The 20,371-nt window shown below is 43.2% G+C and overlaps 2 protein-coding genes across 2 annotated transcripts; one reads left to right on the forward strand and one right to left on the reverse strand.

Annotated features, from left to right (window-relative positions):
• The first annotated feature begins 196 nt into the window (after positions 1-196).
• pold2 (polymerase (DNA directed), delta 2, regulatory subunit) lies at positions 197-5,619 on the forward strand. Its single transcript, XM_034118182.1, has 11 exons — positions 197-321; positions 524-753; positions 843-964; positions 1,070-1,193; positions 1,393-1,507; positions 1,591-1,789; positions 1,908-1,988; positions 2,160-2,317; positions 4,387-4,514; positions 4,608-4,709; positions 4,836-5,619. The coding sequence occupies exons 2-11, from the start codon at positions 531-533 to the stop codon at positions 4,994-4,996; spliced, it is 1,413 nt and encodes a 470-aa protein (XP_033974073.1). The 5' UTR covers positions 197-321; positions 524-530; the 3' UTR covers positions 4,997-5,619.
• On the reverse strand, positions 5,405-20,124 carry si:ch1073-459j12.1 (inactive carboxypeptidase-like protein X2). Its single transcript, XM_034118181.1, has 22 exons — positions 19,266-20,124; positions 18,128-18,304; positions 17,978-18,034; positions 16,820-17,281; positions 15,215-15,289; positions 14,614-14,679; positions 14,131-14,214; positions 13,030-13,101; positions 12,840-12,949; positions 12,317-12,456; positions 12,156-12,240; positions 11,909-12,053; positions 11,090-11,178; positions 10,598-10,721; positions 9,721-9,917; positions 9,405-9,581; positions 8,999-9,162; positions 8,279-8,826; positions 7,515-7,654; positions 7,138-7,237; positions 6,882-7,048; positions 5,405-6,256 (listed from the first exon to the last, which is right to left on the reverse strand). The coding sequence occupies exons 1-22, from the start codon at positions 19,513-19,515 to the stop codon at positions 5,882-5,884; spliced, it is 3,804 nt and encodes a 1,267-aa protein (XP_033974072.1). The 5' UTR covers positions 19,516-20,124; the 3' UTR covers positions 5,405-5,881.
• Positions 20,125-20,371: the final 247 nt, after the last annotated feature.

Here is a 20,371-nt window from a genome sequence, read left to right on the forward strand (position 1 = left end):
ACTCTCGATCTTTATAAAATGCCCCTTTATGAAATAGTATGCTGATTATATGTTAGACTGCTTCTTAAACGTGATGCAGTTCATTTATGTTCAAGTTAACGTTACGTTACTTTAGTTTTCTATGTTTGTAGACTTGTTATACCACATCCCATGTTTTCTCGCGAGACTTTGCGGTCATCTTGAAAAAACAGTAATGTTGAGCGGGTGATTTCGCGGGAATTGTTTCCTTTGCTCGGGATGAAATGACTGATATCTGACTACAAAACATACAACCTGATTCAACACGGATACCAGCTGAAGCCTTGCGTTGCCTGTACTAAGGTAAGGTCGTTACATCTGTGACATTATTATTGATATTCTCAAAACAGTGGGCATGTTTTGGAAGAGCACTATTGTCATTAACGCTGTTTTGAATTGAGCTGCTAGCCTTTTAAAACGACTTTAAACGTGCACGGTATTCATGAAGTTTGGATGTAACACAGCAGACAGGTTTCTACTAACCTCTCCTTCGCCTCTGCTTCAGGACAGTCATGTTTTCCGACCTGAGCGCCCAGAAGGAGGGCTCCTCTCTGCTCTGCCGGCCCTCCGAGGACCAGGGCCCGGTGTTTGACAGGATGTCTCTGGCCTACAGTCCATGCTCCGAGCGATACACGGTCGGGGAGAGGAGCTTCAGTCGCCAGTATGCTCATATCTACGCAGCACGACTCATGCAGATGAGACCCTTGTTGTCAGAGAGAGCCAAGCAGAAGTGGGGTGAGCTTGGCACATATTTGACCTACATTTTGGACCCAAGCATCTGAATTAATTTTTCTTATCTATGTGTGTCTTTTTGTTGCTGCCAGGATCAGATGTGCTTATTAGGAAACTGTGTGATCTTCAGACAGGGGAGCAGTGTTGCATTGTGGGGACTTTGTTCAAGCGTATGGATTTGCAGCCATCCATTCTGAAAGAGATCAGTGAGGAGGTCAGCAGTCAAGGAACATTCACCAGCTTGACCCCCTAAATCCCTGACAAAATGAACTAATTTTCTGGCAGGTGTCATGTATCATTGTTTTCCTCTTCCCTTCAGCACAACCTGTTGCCTCAGCCTGCAAGAGTCAAATTCATCAGTGAGACGGATGAGCTGATTCTGGAGGATGAGCTACAGAGGATCAAACTGGAGGGCAACATTTACAGAGACAAGTGTGTCACAGGTAAGAGGAAAATAGGATGTATGTGTGAGTGTCCACAGTCCACACTCATACAGATCTGTGTCACATGAAAGCTAAAGAAATTGGATTCGGGACGCAGTTGCTTGTAATGTGAATTTAGAATATAGGATTACAGGGTTTCATCGCTCAGCTGTGTACAGCTGTCCTCTATGTAATGGCTTCTCTTCTGTTTCTCTTACAGGTAGTGTTATTGCAATATATGGAGCCGAAAAGAATGATGGGAAGTTCACTGTTGAGGACTTTTGCATGGCTGATCTTCCTCCACAATCACCAAGACCTACACTGAGCTCCGACAGGTAAACACACAAATACATATACACACCATATATCCCTGCCTTTAGTGATAATACGTTCTAATGCAGCTTCTGTCCTCATCCAGGTTTGTGCTCCTGGTCTCAGGACTCGGGCTCGGCAGTACTCACGCTGACAGCATGCTGGGGCTGCAGCTGCTGGTTGACATGGTAACTGGTCAGCTGGGTGACCAGGGGGAGCAGAGCGGCGCAGCGACAATTTCTAGAGTATTACTGGTTGGAAACCTGCTGAGCCAAAACACCCAGGATGCTGACGCGGCGACCAAGGTAACTGTTTGACACACAATTATTCTCAAAAATATGTTTAATTAGTTCTAAAGAAGCAAACATGAACTGGCTCTCATTATTAACATTTAAAAACATGTTTAATCCTCTGTGTGTTAAGCCTAAATACCTCACTAAGAAGACTCAGGCTGGCAGCGTGGAGGCCATTCGTCTGCTGGATGAGATGCTGCTTCAGCTGGTGGTGAGTCTGCCCCCCCCTCTACAGTAGCTTGTTACATGTTGTGGAGTAATGTAATTAGATAACAAGTTAAGTTCCTATCCGTTACAGTTACTTATTGAATCTCTTACAAAGGGTTTTCATCTGAAAAAAGTGATGATATAACTATATTGTCACTGCCTCCTGCTGTTATAGGCCTCAGTTCCAGTGGATGTCATGCCGGGCCAGTACGACCCCACCAACTTCACCCTCCCTCAGCAGGCCCTCCACCGCTGCATGTTCCCCCTGTCCTCCGTGTACCCCACGCTGCAGCTGGTCACCAATCCACACCAATCTCACATTGATGGAGTTAGGTAAGCAATACCATACAGTACATACATACAAACATTCCTAAATCAACACGTTTCTTTAACTATTAAAAACACATATGAACCACTAAAATCGACATAAATAAAGTCCACTGTTCAGCACTTATTATAAAATAATATAGTCACGAGCAGAGGATAGGATTGTAATGGAAACTTCTGGAGCAAGGAGTAGAACAAAATGAGAACACAGGAGAGCTGGAACTTGATGGCAAACACTGAAGATTCATTTGAAGTTACGTCCGGAGAATTGACATTATTCCATATATTTAGCTAGTTCTAAGAGAATAAACAACATTCTGCACGACAAGACACAACAAACAAATCACTATTAAGGCCCGGACACACCAGTCCGATTTTGGGAAAAGACTACAGACCCGTCGCCCTGACCTCTGTGGTTATGAAGTCCTTTGAGCGCCTTGTCCCACCTGAAATCCATCACAGACCCACTCCTGGACCCCCTGCAGTTCGCCTACAGAGCCAACAGGTCTGTGGACGACGCTGTCAACATGGCCCTTCACTTCCTCCTCCAGCACCTGGACACACCAGGAAACTACGTCAGGATCCTGTTTGTGGACTTCAGCTCCGCCTTCAACACCATCATCCCGGCTCTGCTGCAGGACAAGCTCTCCCAGCTGCACGTGCCCGACTCCACCTGCAGGTGGATCACAGACTTCCTGTCTGACAGGAAGCAGCACGTGAGGCTGGGGAAACACGTCTCTGACACCCGGACCATCAGCACCGGTTCCCCTCAAGGCTGCGTCCTTTCACCCCTGCTCTTCTCCCTGTACACCAACAGCTGCACCTCCAGTCACCAGTCTGTCAAGCTCCTGAAGTTCGCAGATGACACCACGCTCATCGGACTCATCTCTGGTGGGGACGAGTCTGCCTACAGGTGGGAGATGGACCATCTGGTGGTGACCTGGTGTGGAGAAAACCACCTGGAGCTAAACGCTCTCAAGACAGTGGAGATGGTCGTGGACTTCAGGAAGAACGCAGCCCCACCCGCCCCCATCACTCTGTGTGGCTCACCATCACTCTGTGTGACTCCCCATCACTCTGTGTGACTCCCCAGTCACTGCTGTGAAGTCTTTCCGCTTCCTGGGCACCATCATCGCCCAGGACCTCAAATGGGAGCAGAACATCTGCTCCCTCATCAAAAAAGCCCAGCAGAGGATGTTCTTCCTGAGGCAGCTGAAGAAATTCAACCTGCCAAAGACGATGATGGTGAACTTCTACACCTCCATCATCGAGTCCATCCTCACCTCCTCCATCACCATCTGGTACGCTGCAGCCACAGACAAGGATAAGGGCCGGCTGCAGCGTGTCATCCGCTCAGCAGAGAAGGTGATCGGCTGCAATCTGCCACCCCTCCATGACCTGCATGCCTCCAGGACCCTGAGGCGGGCAGGGAAGATAGTGGCCGACCCCTCCCACCCCGGACACGAACTGTTCGCCCCCCTCCCCTCTAGCAGGAGGCTGCGCTCCATCGGGACCAAAACCTCACGCCACCTGAACAGTTTCTTCCCCTCCGCTACCGGCCTCTTAAACAAGGCCCGGCCCCCCCGCTGATACTTTACCTCTGCCACATTATAGACTATATGCATTACATTCATGCACACAATGTTCCTACTCCTTTCTGCACATATTCTGATTTCACATTTCTTAGTTTATGCAAAAATGCATTCATAGCATTCGATTTCCATGCAAACTACTGCATTATTTATCTTATTGCTATTTAACTGTATTTTATTACGGTGTAAAAAATATTTTGTGTTTTATATTAGATTTCTTGTTTTTTATATTTTATGTATGCACCATGACATCAAGTCAAATTCCTAGTATGTGTGAACCTACCTGGCAATAAACCTGTTTCTGATTCTGATAGGGAGACAAAACACAGAGTGCAGAGACCCTGTGCTCAGCCAGGGGAGTAGAACATTATAAACTGGGTCAAAGTTATGGGCCTCGGAAAAATAGTTTCCTCAACAGATTTGGTCTTGAACCCTAAGCAAGTTTGAATATGTTAAAAGCCATGTTTTTGTGTTTCCTCCAAGGTTCCTGGGCACATCCGGCCAGAATGTCTGTGACATTCAGAGGTACAGCAGCATGGACGATCACCTGGAAATACTGGAGGACACGCTGCGACTCAGACACCTGGCGCCAACAGCACCCGATACTCTGGGTTAGTCACACAAGTTGATGCAAAACAAACGCAAACCTTCTGGGTTATACCTGTTTGCAGTACTCACAATGTCTTCTGTACATTTTCTTCCAGGTTGTTACCCATTTTACCAAAAAGACCCTTTCATCTTGGAAGAGTGTCCCCATGTTTACTTCAGTGGCATGGCCCCAACCTTTCAGTCTAAGCTCGTTAAAGGTGAGTGATCACATTATGGTCTGTCCTTAGACTCTAAATATTAAAATATTGACATTATTTTGGCTATATTGTGCACATGAACTGTCTCATATGCCAATATATTTTTTCTTCTTCTCTTCTTGCCAGGTCCTGATGGCCAAGAATGCCTTCTGGTTACTATTCCAGACTTCAACAGCACCCAAACAGCATGCCTGGTGAATTTACGTACTCTGACATGTGAGCCAATCAGCTTCTCTGCCTTCTCCGCGGACGAGGATGAGGACAGTGAGATGAACGTCAGCCACTGAGTGTCCATAATATCCACATACAGATCAACACTTCTAGGACGCTATTGATGAACACTCAAACTAAATTCTTATGACCACAGCAGAGTCACAGCGGAGTCACAGCAACATTGAGACATGAACTACAGTCCTTGCTACACTGATGCTGTCCAGTGTCATAATGGCCAACAAATTGCTGTTAAAGTTACTGTTGTCAAGGTGTGTTGTTTTTCCAGAAGGGATAAGGGCCCAGCCACATCTTAAATAATGACTTTGAGTACATTTAAAGTCACAACTCAAACACTTTTTCTCAATTGGCCATAATACTCGTTTGTAGTTTTAAAATAAAGATATAAAAGCACTGATATCCCAGAATGCTACACTCAAATACGTGTTTACAAATGCGCAAAAAAAGACAGAATAGGCATTGTGTATTACAGTAACAAACCTTTATTTGAAAAATAACTACTTCATTGCTGCGTCTGAGGCAACATGACAAAAGACCCTTTCCCTCCTCTGAATCGCTGTAAGCTTTTTGAACCCTTTCGTGACTGTTCATACTGTAAAAATATGTGTAAATAACTCTGAAGTAAAAAAAAAACAAGACTTTTTTAATGTGCATCTACAATAAACATCTTTTCATGAAGCAAAAAGACTAACAAGTTAGAAGAATGCAGTGTGAACTGAAAACGGAAATGCTATAACAATATCTGTGAAGAGGCGTTCTGTTATAGATACACTATCTTTATACAATTACTGTAGTTAATATTCTGTGCCTTCCCATTGCTTGTCTGTCACAAAGACAGGATTCCTCGTTGATCAGCCTGCTCAAAGTACAACATGGCAATTAGAACTACTTGAAGGAGAGGAAAGATGCATATTTACTGAATTGTGTGTGTGTGTGTAAGATTAATAGTCATCGATCTTGTATTCATAGTTATAGTCCAGGATGGAGTCTGTGAATCCGCCAAGCGTGGAGGACTGTCCCTCCCCTACGGTCCAGGAGTCGTACCAGAAAGTGGTTGTCTCTGGCGTTGTGGGAATTGTGGTTGTTGTCGGGGGTAACGTCGTCGGGGGTCTTAACTTCAGTAATCTCTGTTGACGAAGGCGACGGATGCGAGCTATCCTGAGCCTCTTCCGCCGCTCGGCGATGACTCCCGAGTTCGCTGTAGCCCCATTGTTGCCGTTTACAAAACGTCTGTTGCCACTCCCAACTGCCGGTGACTGCACTTTGTTGTTGCCATAGCTGAGTCGAATGGGCTTGTTGCCATTGAGGGCCATGATCTGCAGAGAAATAAGAAATACACTTTCTTAATAAGGATTTAAGGTAGAGATGTACTGGTTTTACACACAGCAGCAGAGATGGTAAAGTCACAGCCCCACACACGCAAACATGTCATTGGTGTGGAAGTTGTTTAGTGTGAGTCACATAAAGCTACACATTTGTAACCCATGCAAGTCCAAAATAAGCTTTGGACTAACAGTCTTGAAAACATTTAAAACGACTTTGAGATTGGCTTTAGTGAGAGTGAGACACTAACTTGATGCTGACTTTGAGATAATGTAAGCATTGTTTTTGGTCATTTTTGTATTAGAAACGGGAATAAAGTATTCAATTCAAATCCTTTAATCATTTCACATTATACAGCGCCTGGGGAGAAGTGTGGGGGTCAGGTGCCTTGCTCAAAGGCAGCTCGGCAACACCTAGGAGATGAACTGGCACCTCCCAAAGTACCAGTCAACACTCCAAGCCAAGTCCTTACAGACTGAGCTACTGCAGTCTGATGAACATTCCATTGAATTTCAGTTTTCCTTGATAGTAAGTTACAAAAATGTTTGTTTATGCTGTGAATTATGGTTCTTAAAAGTAAAAACAATGCACGTGACTTGTATGATGGTAGTGCCTTACCTGTTTGATGCGGTCCCAGTTGGACTTGGCCAGGTTGAAGCTGCAGCCGGTTGCCCCTGACTGATACCCCACCACACAGAGTTTAGTCACAGGGGAGTATCCCTCAGCTCGAGCCGTCACGCGGTACTCCCCCGGGTTGAGCAGCCGCCAGTAATCCCCTGTTTGGGCTACAATAACAAAGAGAGCCATTTTGTTTTAAGAAATGAGGTTAAAACGTATGCAGAGAGATGCAAGAAGAGGAAGTCTTTCAGGATACCTGTCGTGACATCATGGTTTACTCCCTCTACAGACACAGTGGCGTTCGAAATGGGGTTCCCCTGCTGATCCTTCACAATGCCTCGGATACCACGGTGCACCTAGATTGAGAGGGGGAGTATTTTAAAGGGGATGAGATCACTACTTCTGATGTTGCCATGATTGAATATTTTCTAAATACCTGTTTGTTTTTTGTCATTATATATTTTATTTTATAAGAGTGTACAATAATCACCAATGGGTCAATATACAAACATTACACTGAGAGATGTAATGCAAATATAAAGTTGATCTGTCAAGGAAACCATACACCTTTTAGTTGAGGACAATCTTAATTCAGGAAGTCATTATGATGGTGTGAGAGTGTGTGTGACTGACCTGCTCCATGAAGATGAGCATTGCTTCTCTGTTCTTCTCCCACTCATACACCAACTCATTCTGATGAGGGAACTTATCACATCCCAGGAATATAGAAAGCTCAAAGCAATTGGTGTGCAGGTAGCTGAAATCATTCATACCTAGAGAGGTGAAAACACACACAAACTGAAAACCAGATCCTGCACAGCACATGTTGTCCAGCAGGGTGTGTTAAAAATGCATGGAGATAGCTAAAACACTAGCAAAAAACATTGGATAAACCTACTGACCTCTTGTGGTTGAAAGACACAATACATGTACTTAGTAGTAAACTTAAGTAGAGTATTCCAAAATTGTACTAAACTTCATTTGCTGCTACTTACATTTCTACTTCACTACAAATCAGAGGCAAATATTGCACTTATTACTCCAACACATTTTATGAGTTACTTTTAAGAAGCAGATTCACATTAAAAATACAAAAATATAATCAACATAATTGATCAGGTATATACTGTAGGCCAGATAATCCCAAGCTAAATTCTAAAAGATGAGTTCCCTCTTTACCAACTTGGAAAAATAAAGTAATGCATACATATAATGCAATAGTTCAATAATCCAATAATATAATATGTATTATTCTGAAATGGGCCATTGGGCAGAATTAGTACTTTACATATTTTGAATACAGGACTTTCAATTGATTTGTCTTCACTGTCATTGCTACTTTAACTTTGGTAAAACAAATCTGAGTATTTCCTCCTCTACTGCTGGCATTTACTTACTTCCTTTGATTGGCTTCCATTTGGCCCGGTTGACGATGCCGTGCGTCCCTGCGGCGTTGTCTCCGTGGCAGGAGCCCTGGTAGTTGTGTGTCATGGTCAGGTGAGTGGAGGCGTAGGAGACAGCCAGCCACCTGAAGAGGGACTCGTCTGGGATCATCCGAGGCTCATCTTCAGGCTCCCCGTACTGGTTACCGGCACCTCTTCCTCGATCATCCTCTTCCTCCTCTCTTCTCTCATAACCTTGGTTTTGTTCGTAACCTTGGTTTTGGTCGTAACCTTGGTTTTGGTCGTAGCCATGTTCGTATCCTTGGTTTCGGTCGTATCCACGGTCGTATCCATGGTCGTATCCACGGTCGTATCCCTGGTTGTGTTCATACCCACGGTCATATCCTTGGTTTCGATCGTAGCCATGTTCGTAACCTTGGTTGTGGTCGTATCCCCTCTCCTCCTCTTCTGGCTCTGAATGTCCTCTTGATCCCCAGTCTTCCTCCGGCTCTGTGTGGTAGCCCCTTCCCCACTCTGTCCCATCAAAACCTTCCTCTTCATACCTGTAAGAAATGACTCTAGTTGAACTATTTAACTTTATGGTGAATGTGAGATGTTCATGAAGAGTTATATGCAGGAGATAGCATGACAAATAAAGAGTTTAGGACATAAATGTGTGCAAAGAAGGAAAGACAACGTCAGAACGCATTGGTTAAGGGTGAGGAAAAGTCATACTGTCTCTTCTTGCGGCTGTGGGGTTTCTGTCTCTCTGCAGGCTTGTTGAGACGTAAGCTGTCATAAGGGTAGGCTACAATTGACTCCCCACCCTGGAAGTTTGCACCTAACACAAATGGATAGCTATTCATCCAGGAGATTACCGCTTTGGTTTCCACAGCAAACTGGAATAAAGACAAGAAGACCGATGTAAGCAGAGTAGACACTGTGTTTAGCTTTAAGAGTAAACCTCAACCACCTTTTTAAAAATACAATTATATTTTACATCCACTGGCAATTAAAAAAATATGAGGAGAGGTTACAAGAAGTGCATTTGGTGGTGATAAAACAACAACCCTAAACTGGAGGTCTTTTGTCCTCAGATTTTATAATAAGCTGGTTGTAAGACACAAACAGGGTCCCATACCGAGCTGTTGGTCTCGTAGTTGTCGGGTATGGGCACGTGGTGATTGGGAGTGAGTTTTGGCACAAGGCCCTTATCATCAGCATCCCACAGGATACTATTAAGTTCGGGGAAGTTCTGGAAGATGTCAAAGCCGTCATCAGTGAAATGTCCCGTGGTCCATCCACTCAGCTCTGATCCCTGCAGAGGAGAAACGGGCCACATGAAACCAAGTCACCCAAGACCGCGAACATGACTCTCTGGCATTTCCTGTTTGTGCCTCTCTTTTGTTTGCCAGAAAAGTAAAAACACATGATGTTAAACAATGATAACCACTGACCGCTTCAAAAGCTTCCATGTGTCCGTCGGGGTTGAGCGAGGGCACCAGGTGGATGCGTATTCCCTCCACCAGACGCTGCACTCTGGGGTTTCTGTCTTTGTGCTCTTTGCACATGTACTGCATGAGGAGCAGCAGCATCTCCCGACCCACTGCCTCGTTTCCGTGAAGACCGGCCGTGAAGCGCAGCTCTGGCTCACCTGTGGAGACAATGGGAGAAGACTGTAGTTGTTGGTCCCTTAAACCGTAATCTGCTGACTTCCACCTGGTGTTTATCTGGATTTATAGGAATCATTGGTGGTGCCATTGAGCCCCAGTTGTTCAACCAAACAGCATTTAATAGCAAAAAAAAGATTCATCATCATAGGGATGCAGAATATGGATTTTATCCGGCCAGTGCCAACAACTGATTATTACTTGCTTATGTGGCCGATACCAGATACCCAAACATTTCCAGTTTTTTAAAAAGAAGTTCAAGGCCTGTAGTTTATGATCATCAAAAGGTAGAAGGGCTGTAGATTTAGATTAGAACGACAATTTCATATTCCATAGTTTGACCTAACCAAATCTAATTTAGGGTTTGTCATCATATGTATTAAAACTACAAACACATAATACTAATAATAGAAAATTGCAATCATGGTTACTTTGTCTGAACATTTGAGAAACGTCAACATGTGCGACCACATGTTTGGCTCTCTATCTCTTTATCTACAGTCAGTGTCTGCACTTATTAATAGGCAGTTTGCAAACCAACTTACTCTATAGACACAAGCTGGTTAAGTGAATAAAAGCTATTTGGCCTTAGAAAATCAGCTGATCTTTTATCTGATATTATACAGTATATCTTGCATCCCTAGTCATATGAACACATGCCCACCTATTTCATGCTCTGTGGGGTTGCCGGAGATGATGATGGCCATGATATCGAGTCCCTTGGAGCTGCGGCCCAGGCTGTAGACGCTGGTGATGTTGGGACACTCTGAATTCACCGACTTCATGACCTGAACACGTGAGACGATGGTAACAGTCAGTGTGCAAAGTATTGTACATCATTTACACATAGAAATCCTCCTAAAAATCAACAAAGTACTCATGACGGTTGGGCAAAGTGTGGCCGCTGTTCATGATAAGCATTGCCTTGGAAAGGTTATGTTGCCCTGTGGCAGCTGTAATAACAAGCAGAGAAGGAATGAGCACACTGCGGGGTTAGGGTGAGGGTTTAATATCAGTTCATATTAAAGTGGATTAAAACAGTTTAAATGTTCTGGGAAATTATTTAGTTTTTCGTCTTTGGGGAAATAACTGAGGTATTTCCTGTTGAATTCAATGAGCCAGCAGATGTGCAGGGGGCCGTGTGGAGGATACTCACTTCAACCATCTCTGAGTAGCTGTGATGTCTGAACTTTAGGTAATCCACTGGATTCACTTCATTCTGCCTGTACTGAACATCCACTGGATCTGTGGAACAAGACACAAATAAAATGCATCCTTCATTTTGTGTGTTATAGTGTGCGTGCATTAATAAGTGTGTCAAAGGATTACTTCATCCAGAAAAGGTCAATTTGTGTATCAGTTACTCACCCTTTGTTACATTGAATATGTGAAGAAAACTTAGTTTTTCTCACATCGCTCCTAGTTAAATGAACAATCGGAAAACTCTAGATGAATTTAATTGCATAGGGGCCGCAAACATTTATGGAAACATCCATTCACAAACTCTCACACAACTTCTGTAATATAACCCAAGTCTCATTTAACCAGCTGTAGGTTTATAACCTCTTGCCTATTTGCATAAAACCTTCCTATTTAAACAAGTTTGGACCAATCCACACTTGTTTGGATACTTTTTATGCAGATGTGTTTTTATAGAATAGAAACGTTATAGTGAAAATGCATGTGTTTGTGAAGAAGTGAATATACGACTGGTTAAATGAGACTTGGATTATGCTGCACGAGTTGTATGAGAGTTTGTGAAAGGATAAAATGTTAATGTCTTCAAATGCTGCCCTCATTTACTTTAATTCACCAAGACTTTGTACTGTGTTTGATTCTTCATTCACCGTTTGGGTATGTATGAAACAACGTCTTGAATAATTATCGGTAACACAGGGTGAGAATGTGCTCCTATGTATATATACTGATTTACAATTTGCTTGTGAAGATTGTTTTTAAAGTGTTGGAGGCTCACCGGGCTGTGGGCAGCCGAGGACCTCCAGCCTCATGCAGAGGGAGCCGTTCCAGCTCTGAGGGATGATTCTGATGTAGCGAGCCAGCACAGGCTCTGCCAGCTGATTCATCACCGGAGTGTCTTTATCACTGTTTCCAAAAAACAACTTGGGGAGAGGGAGGGGGAGAAAGGTGAGTCAGGAAAAGAGAAGGCAAATCATACATAATGCCAAAAGGAGGGGCCATATAGTACATTAAGGTGAACTAACCCAGTCAGTGTACCCATCATGGATGGTGGTCCACTCTCTGCTGTCATTGCTGAAAGCCAGGAAGTAGGACAACACGTAGTCACTCCTGAAATGAAGCAATGTGTTAGCAACATGTTCAATTCAGAAATAGAAAATACCTAGTCTGTGTGTTAGTGTCTTACGCGTTCATGGAGTCTCGTCCTTGGGTTATGACTCCTGTGAACTCCGTCTCTCTGCGAGCATCAATCTCAAACCAGTGGATCGTATCCTCCTGGTTTGCACACCACGCTCCTCCTCTCATGTTGTCTTCATCATCTGAGCCCTGGGAACCACAGAGACCACAACACATGCTGCAGGGTGCTTTGACTTGGTCACATTTGGAGCCCAAATATTAACTTATCGCGCACTGACATGCAATTATATTTAATTCATACTTTGCACATACCTCACAGATGCACTGATGACTAAAAACACTGCAATAATTCATCAGCTGATCCAATAATTTAGCTACTAAAAAGAATATTTAGACTATAGATTATGGCCATAGACACTCATAGCAGATAATGGATGTAACAGACTCAACCGTAATTTATATTTTCCGACATGGCTCCTCTGGTAGCTGGTGTTTATATTAAAGCCTGGCAGTATGTAAGTGATAGCTGTCTGAAAGCGTTCCCACCACAGCAGCCCCCTCTGATGGTTTACCTGCATGTTGAGTCGCGCCCTCTGAGCTGCGAAGATATACTGAGACACGGAGGAGGCTGTGAGCTGGTCCGACTCGACCCTGTGGGACTCCATCCCCAGGGGAGGGCACTCTGCCAATACATTTTTTAATGATATGTTAATGTTATCAGCAGAAGCTTAAGCAATGCCTTCCAGATCTGAACAAACGTACTCTTTGGCTCTTTGAAGACGCGGGGTCTGTTCCTGGCCCGCTCCTCGGCCTCCTTCAGCTTCTCCGCTCTCTCTGGCAGATATCAGAAAAAAAAGGTCTTACTGCAAATCAAATTGTCTTGGCTGAATATGTTCTCTCTCTCTTCCCAGAAATGATCTAGGAACCCATGTGCATTCTTTTAAAAATGTAAATGCCAAAAAGAAAGTGTAGTAAAAAAAAAACAGATGTTATGATCTCTCTTCCAAGTGCTGATCAAACTCATAACATCCTATCTTAAGTCAGATTTGTACACACTGAACTGACATAATAAAGTTTATTGCTGGTAGTATGGCAGCCAGAAGTCTTACTTACAGCTGTACGTTAACTCACCTACCATGCACACACAAGTGGACAAACCCATTCACACACTGATGTGTATAGATGCAGGAGCACATCTGCTTTTGCGCCTCTTTGTTACAGATCATTGTTTCAAGCCCCAAAAACGTCTGATCTTTTTTAAGCCAAAATGCTTTTCACCTTGAACCCAGATAGCAGTGAACCATCCACACAGGAAGTGACCTATTGACACCGGTCTTGGTGGAGTTATATATCATCGTCTCCAGACTCTCCTTACCCACCAGCTAACCCCGCTACACACAGCAGACACGTGGCGAAAAAGAGCTGATACTTTAAGTCTCTACATTGCAACATGCCTGCTAATTCTCCCTTGTTGCCTTTTTCTTTATCACTCACACTAATCTACTGCATTCAGATCAGTGTCAGTTGACCTCCCCTCTCACTCCCTTGGCTTCAGTGCAACTCACAAGAGCTTTCTGAAATAACTTTGAATAATCTCCATTTTGTTATGGAAGGGTTGAACTTTTGTTCACAAGTTAAAGCAAGTACCAAAGGCTTGCTGACATTAACATGGTAGAAAGTCACATCTGCTGTTTTCTTAAAACAGACATTTGATCTAAATGAGGCAACACCTTCTGTTATCTGTTAGTACTTTTGCACTGAGGTCACAGGCCATGTTCTTTGATTTGGCAACTCCAATATCGGTGTTTTCGGACAAGATTGTGCAAAATGTGTTATCTACAGTAAAAGAGAGTAGTATCTTACCTTTCTCTTCCCTTGCTCTTTCTTTTGCTGCCCTTTCTTTCTCCTTCTCCATCCATTTGTCATCAGTCTCTGCTCCTTTCCTGCCTGTGGAGAATTAAGGATCATTTTATAGAAATACCTATACTGTATATACACTTGTGCCTTGTACAGCAGTGTGTATGCAAGTCTTTCTGTGTTTTTATAAGCTATTAGGAACCAAATGCAGTACAAATGTCACAAAAGATCATTTAAAAGTCTGGAAAGTTATGACCTGACTTTTATTTATCGCTTTGCTCTCCTTGCTCTCTGCTTTGTTGGCAGGAAGAGTCACTGCAGCAGCTTAACTAATGGATCTAATATAAAACAGTTTGGATATGTTTCAGTGTGTGTGTGTGTGTGTGTGTGCGTGTGTGTGTGTGTGTGTGTGTGTGTGTGTGTGTGTGTGTGTGTGTGTGTGTGTGTGTGTGTGTGTGTGTGTGTGTGTGTGTGTGTGTGTGCACATACTATTTCCGTATTCGTCGTAATCATCATACCATGTCCCCTCATCGGGAGGAGTGGCTGTGGGCTCCTCTGCGTAGATAAAACAAACATAAGGTCAGACAACTCGTTCAGAGACAACGCTATTAAGTGATACTTTATAAGATGACGTGCTTTCATAAAGTTTTACAGGTTAGTCCAGCCCTGATTTATTCACCCACAACAACTGTTCTTTATTTGGATGCCACTGTGACGCCTACGATGTAATTAAGTTGTTAAATCTTTAATTTACATTTACAGGAATTATAACAAAGTGGTGATCTGATGACAAGGCTCTTTTTTTTTTTAAATCTCCACATCAAAACTAAGGAACATTTTGTTGACTCTTTGGAACCAAGCAAATCTACCCACTCCTGTTTGAAAAGTAGGGCAGGTTAGCTCACAGACTCACTGTTATGTTATTGCCATGTGTTGAATTGCGCAGGATTTCTCATCTGCTGCCAGCATAAAGGCACAGATGGAATTACATTTTGTCTGCATCACAAAGTCTACAGAGATTTCTCACTAGTTGACGACATCATTGAAAATATGACTCGAATTTCAAGCATGTTTGAGTGACAGAAGTTACCTGGTATAATTTCTACTTCGATTTCAGGGCTGACCTCTTTACCATCAGGGAATGGAAGATTCTCCGGCACCTCATCTGCAGAAGAAATAAAAAACGTAATGAAAATTAGCCAAACAGAGGGATTATATAAGTGTCCGATCAGACTGAGAAACAGGAGAACGTGATAGAAAATACAGGATGTGCAAGTGTGAGTGAATCAGTGGAAATGTTGTGAGAGCATAGGTATAGTATGCTGGAAATACAGAGTAATGAGCACATATGTCCGCTCCAGATGAGTGTCACCGAGCCACACGAAGGACTGTTTCTTACATCTGAGCCTGTGGAAAAACTAGATCAGTCACGGCTGATGTCAGGTGGACAGAGGCTGGAGGCTGGAAGATAGTGACCAATTTTTTTGCGTGAAGTCTGTAAATGATCCTAACTTACCATTTTACAGTATTGGAGTTTGAAAATGTTTGAAGGGGTAGAACAAAGCATTGTGATTACCAAGGGCCGGAAGAGGGTATTGGAAGATGTTGTATTACATATCACCTAGTGAATGTTGTCACAGTCAAATAAAACCTAACAATTGTTTTTTGGTCCAAATATTGTTTCAAATACATTGTTTTTTTGATATTCCGAAATACAAGTGAACAATTTTAAACCTTTACAAAATGTGACAGTGAGTGGGTCACGAAAACTTAAAATCTATAACTGTGATTCATTACGAACTGATCATTCACAGAACAGATCAAATGAAGCTGTTTAGAAACCTTGTGGTCTTCTTCTAATAGGTTACAGGTGGCAGATGGAGTCATGTGGACCTGGTTTAAAAACAAGAACACAATTGATCCATGTTTGGCTGTGACTGTAGTAACACAGTAAACGAAACAGGGATGAGGCATTGTGGTGCATGAAGGAATCTAACCGGAAGCTGCTGATGAGTAATACAAGCAATTGGAAATTTAGTTCGACAACTATTTGCAGTATAAGTAAAAAGTTAAATTAATTTCTTACATTTGTCCTCTTTGAATAAATAAAAAACATTGAGTCCAAAAGATCGGCACAACAATTATGTTCCCATAGGATAATTCTAATTGTACCTCATTGTATTCATGCGTGTGATAAACATAGGCTGCATATAAGAAGTCGTCCCAATCATTGGATGTCACCCATTGGTGTCAAGATGTTGGAGCAAAGTACATACATAAGTACACATTGCTGTGAAAGGGTTAAATTAGTAAGACCATAACACGGCAACACCCAAGAAAAGCAACCTGTCATTCATAAGTTAGACAAGCCCTAAACTGCATACTCTGCTCTATCGCCTATTTTAATTTAAATAGAAATATAATTTACAAAATGAACATCATGCTATATTGAACACGACTTGAAACTAGCAGTCGAGACCATCAAATCAATGAGAGAATGTTTTCTGAGGTAATAAATCAAGTCCCAATAGGGTCTTTTTCTTATAGACTTCTATAGACTTCCCTTTTGCCCCCTGCTGGTCATTGAACAGAATGCAGGTTAACAACACTTCTATAAATGCCACACTTCCCCAGATGTTGCCCCTTGGTGTCAAACTGTCACTCCACAAATATCTTCAATCAAAGAAAGACTCACAATTTTTGTCCCAGTAGTCGGAGTCATCAGTCTTCCCATCCACCTCTGGGGTGGGGGGCGTCGGGTCCTCTTTCCAATAGGTGTCGTAATTATCAGTCACAGGAACGTATGGTTCTTTATCGTCTGGGGTCCAGTAGTCATCGTAAGCATTAGGCGCCCGAGTGGACGGCTCTTCCTCCTCGGATTTCCAGTAGTCATCGTAGACGTCTGTCACTGGAGCAGCCGGGTCTTCCTCCTCCGGCTTATAGTCATCGTATGGAAGATCTGTTAATGGAGCAGCCAGGTCTTCCTCCTCCGGATTATAGTCATCATACGGAAGATCTGTCACTGGAGCAGCCAGGTCTTCCTCCTCCGGCTCATAGTCATCATAAGGAAGATCTGTTTCTGGAGCTTCAGGCTCAGGCCCGGCTGGTGTGGGATCGGCATCCCAGTAGTCATCTTCTGGTTTCCAGTATTCATTGTCTGGCAGAAAAACAGATGTAAAGCTAGTCTCAGGTGTCCAAACTGAAATATTGTTCAAGTTCAAGGTTCAAGGCTTTTATTAGTCATACGTACATAGCTACAGTGTAGTTATGACGATTAAAATCTTAGGTCCCAGGCTCCACCAACAGTGCAACAACAATACTTTTTAGGTTATGCTTATATATATTAACTGCTTTCTTAGAAAACATGATACAGCAATTGCTATTGGAAGCAAACTTAACATCTTTTGGAATGAATGAACCTTTCACAACTGGCTTTCTGGCTAAGTAGCACTAATCTTGTGTTTTTTTTTTATAGATATTGTTTTCCTTTAAGGGAGATAATGGAGTCTTTAAGCCCTGAAAAGTGACTTTGATATTACATCTGTGGAGTACCCCTTTAAAATGTTCAATAATTGTGGGAAGAGTTGCACCAACCCAGTATTATATTATAAAATATTAAGAGGAGGGTGTTGCAGTCATGGGTAAACCCAAATAAAATATCAAAAATGCTACACATTTTGTAGATCTAAAATTTGATAAAATAGACTGTTATTTATCCCCAGCAGACACATGAACTAAAAAAGTGAGATTGGTCTATAGATAGATTTTTTATAAATAGATTTATAATTATAGAATGTACCTATATTTCCTATCCAATTAGTTTGTGTACAGTCCCTAAGTGCGTGTCACTCACCAACATCAGGATAGACGTAGTCAGTGTACGGTTCAGTGGGCGGTTCAGTCGGGATCACTGAAGGCAGCAGACAAACACAAGGTCAACAACATCCATAAAGTACAAATCATTCAAGTACAAACTTTGCTTTCTGCTCTGTTCTGTCCCCACCTGTTGTGGTGGGTGGTTCAGTTGTTGTTGTTGTTGTTTTCCTGTCCTTCTTCTTTCCCTTCTTGTCAGTTTTGGGCTTTCTGGTGGCGTTGGGGTCCTTCGGCTCTTTTTTCTTCTTCTTGTCCTTCTTCTTCTTTTTACCTTCTTCTGGCTCTCTCCTCACCCTGCCAGAAATACCTAGAAAGATGAGGTTAACAGAAGAAGAGAGTTTTTCCCAAATTAATTTAATCTTTTGGCCATGATCATGACCATAAGCACAAAGCACAATAAATGCATAAACAATTGTCTTTTTCCCCAAAACAATTAAGCCTCTTCAGCTGGTATTACTAAATATCTTATAATGCCAAGAGATTAATCCATAAAAGCCCTATAACATTAAGGACTGAAATAAAAGGTAAAGTAACACTGTTTCATTTATGTCAGACTTGAATTATGCAATGATTTATTATCTGCAATGGCAAAACACAGCGCTGCCAGGGAAAATCCAGACAGCGGATTTATTTTAGTGGCTGCTTCAGGTTCATCAGTATTTCCTCCTGAGGTTGTCTCAAATTGTGAGGCCCTTTCATGGAAAACACTGCTCTATCTTTCCATTAGCTGGACTCCATAAACCAGACTTCCGTTTTAATATGTCCAGATGTTCAATAAACACATCACTATCACCTCAGCATCATCTCATAAGTGAGACTCATTAAACGGTGCTCAACGGTTTGAGCTGACTGTTTGCAATTGTGCAACAGTCTTCCTATCAGTCTGACCAGAGTGGATATGCACTGTGGTCAGTATTAATCATACAGGCAGTATGCTGTGGCAGTGGAAAAGGCCAGTCTGTGTCATATCTGACCGCAATATGCTTAAGTCAGTGTATTCTTCCCTGTCTGGTATGTAGGACAAACACGATCAGTTTTATTCTCTGCTGTGGAGGAGTAACAGGTTAGTATCTGTACTTTCTCATGCCTGTAAAGCTGTCAGACTCTGAGTGTGTGTGTGTGTGTGTGTGTGTGTGTGTGTGTGTGTGTGTGTGTGTGCTCTTCCATATCATGTTGGAGGTCAGACCATACCTGATCAGCGTTGATGTCTTGACTGTGCAACAAATATGTCTTTTACTTTACTTACAATCTGAATTGTGTCCACTCACCTGCCTGTGCAGCCTCCTGTGTGTCTCTCTTTCCCCTTTTGCTGCTCCCCAGTGGGTGAGGGTCCCCTGCGAATACTTGCTCACTCTCTGGGTCTTCCAGGGGCTCATCTTGCAGCTGATCCCCAGCCTGCTTCTCTGCTTCAGCCTGCCGAAAAGAAACGATCCCCCCAGCACTCTCCCCTCCTCTGGGGATCAGCAGGCAGCACAGGGCCAGCAGAGCCACAGACACAACCACAGTCTGGCTTTTCATACCTGCTGCTCTTCCAAATGCACAATCCTTTGGTTTGGAGTTTTTTTCTATTCAATCTGAGTCGCCTCAATCCAACCTCGTCCAGCAGAAGAATTCCTTCTCAACCTTTCCTTCCCCTGTGTCCTTTGCAATGTGATCCACACTTTTTACTCCAGCAGGGAAACTTCTGCAGCTCCTCACACAGCCACAATGTCAACCAGACTGGGCTAGACTGAGATGGAGTGGGAGGGGGGTAGGGATATGCAGGGAGGTGGGTTATACAGAGAGAGAGAGAGAGAGAGAGAGAGAGAGAGAGAGAGAGAGAAAGAGAGATACAGAGCAAAGCAGCAATCCAGTCAAATGAATGGACTGGTTTCCTAATTGCCCCACAGCTACGGTCAGCTGCAAAAACAGCGCAAGGCCAGAGGATCCCCCCTCACCTGGCTGACGAGTCAGAACAGGTGCAGGGATCAGACAGGAGACGGCGGGGGGAGGATGAGGGAGGGCAGGTGAGGCCTCAGACTACAGGGCTTGCACCTACTGGATTGAAGAAAGAAGTCAGATCTTTCTTTCTGTCTGCAGCTCCTGTTGAATTCCTCACGGAGAGCTTTAACCCTGCAAACTCACGCAGAGCAGAGCAGCAGGAGAGACGAGCGACTGCTACGACTTAGAATTCCACACCAGGAGGAGGAGGAGAAAGGGGAGGAGGACATGGATTGTGTGTGTGTGTGTTAACAAAACCAAACACTGCTAATCATCAGAGGGAGGAATTCAAAGAAAAATGAAAACAGAACATAAATTATTTTGCAGTCCAAGGCTTGTTTTGGTTAGGAAGGAATCTTCACTAACCGTCTCGTCTCTGTCTCCCTTTCCTCAC

The sequence above is a fragment of the Trematomus bernacchii genome, unplaced genomic scaffold (assembly GCF_902827165.1).
Source record: "Trematomus bernacchii unplaced genomic scaffold, fTreBer1.1, whole genome shotgun sequence".
NCBI classification, from domain to species: domain Eukaryota; kingdom Metazoa; phylum Chordata; class Actinopteri; order Perciformes; family Nototheniidae; genus Trematomus; species Trematomus bernacchii.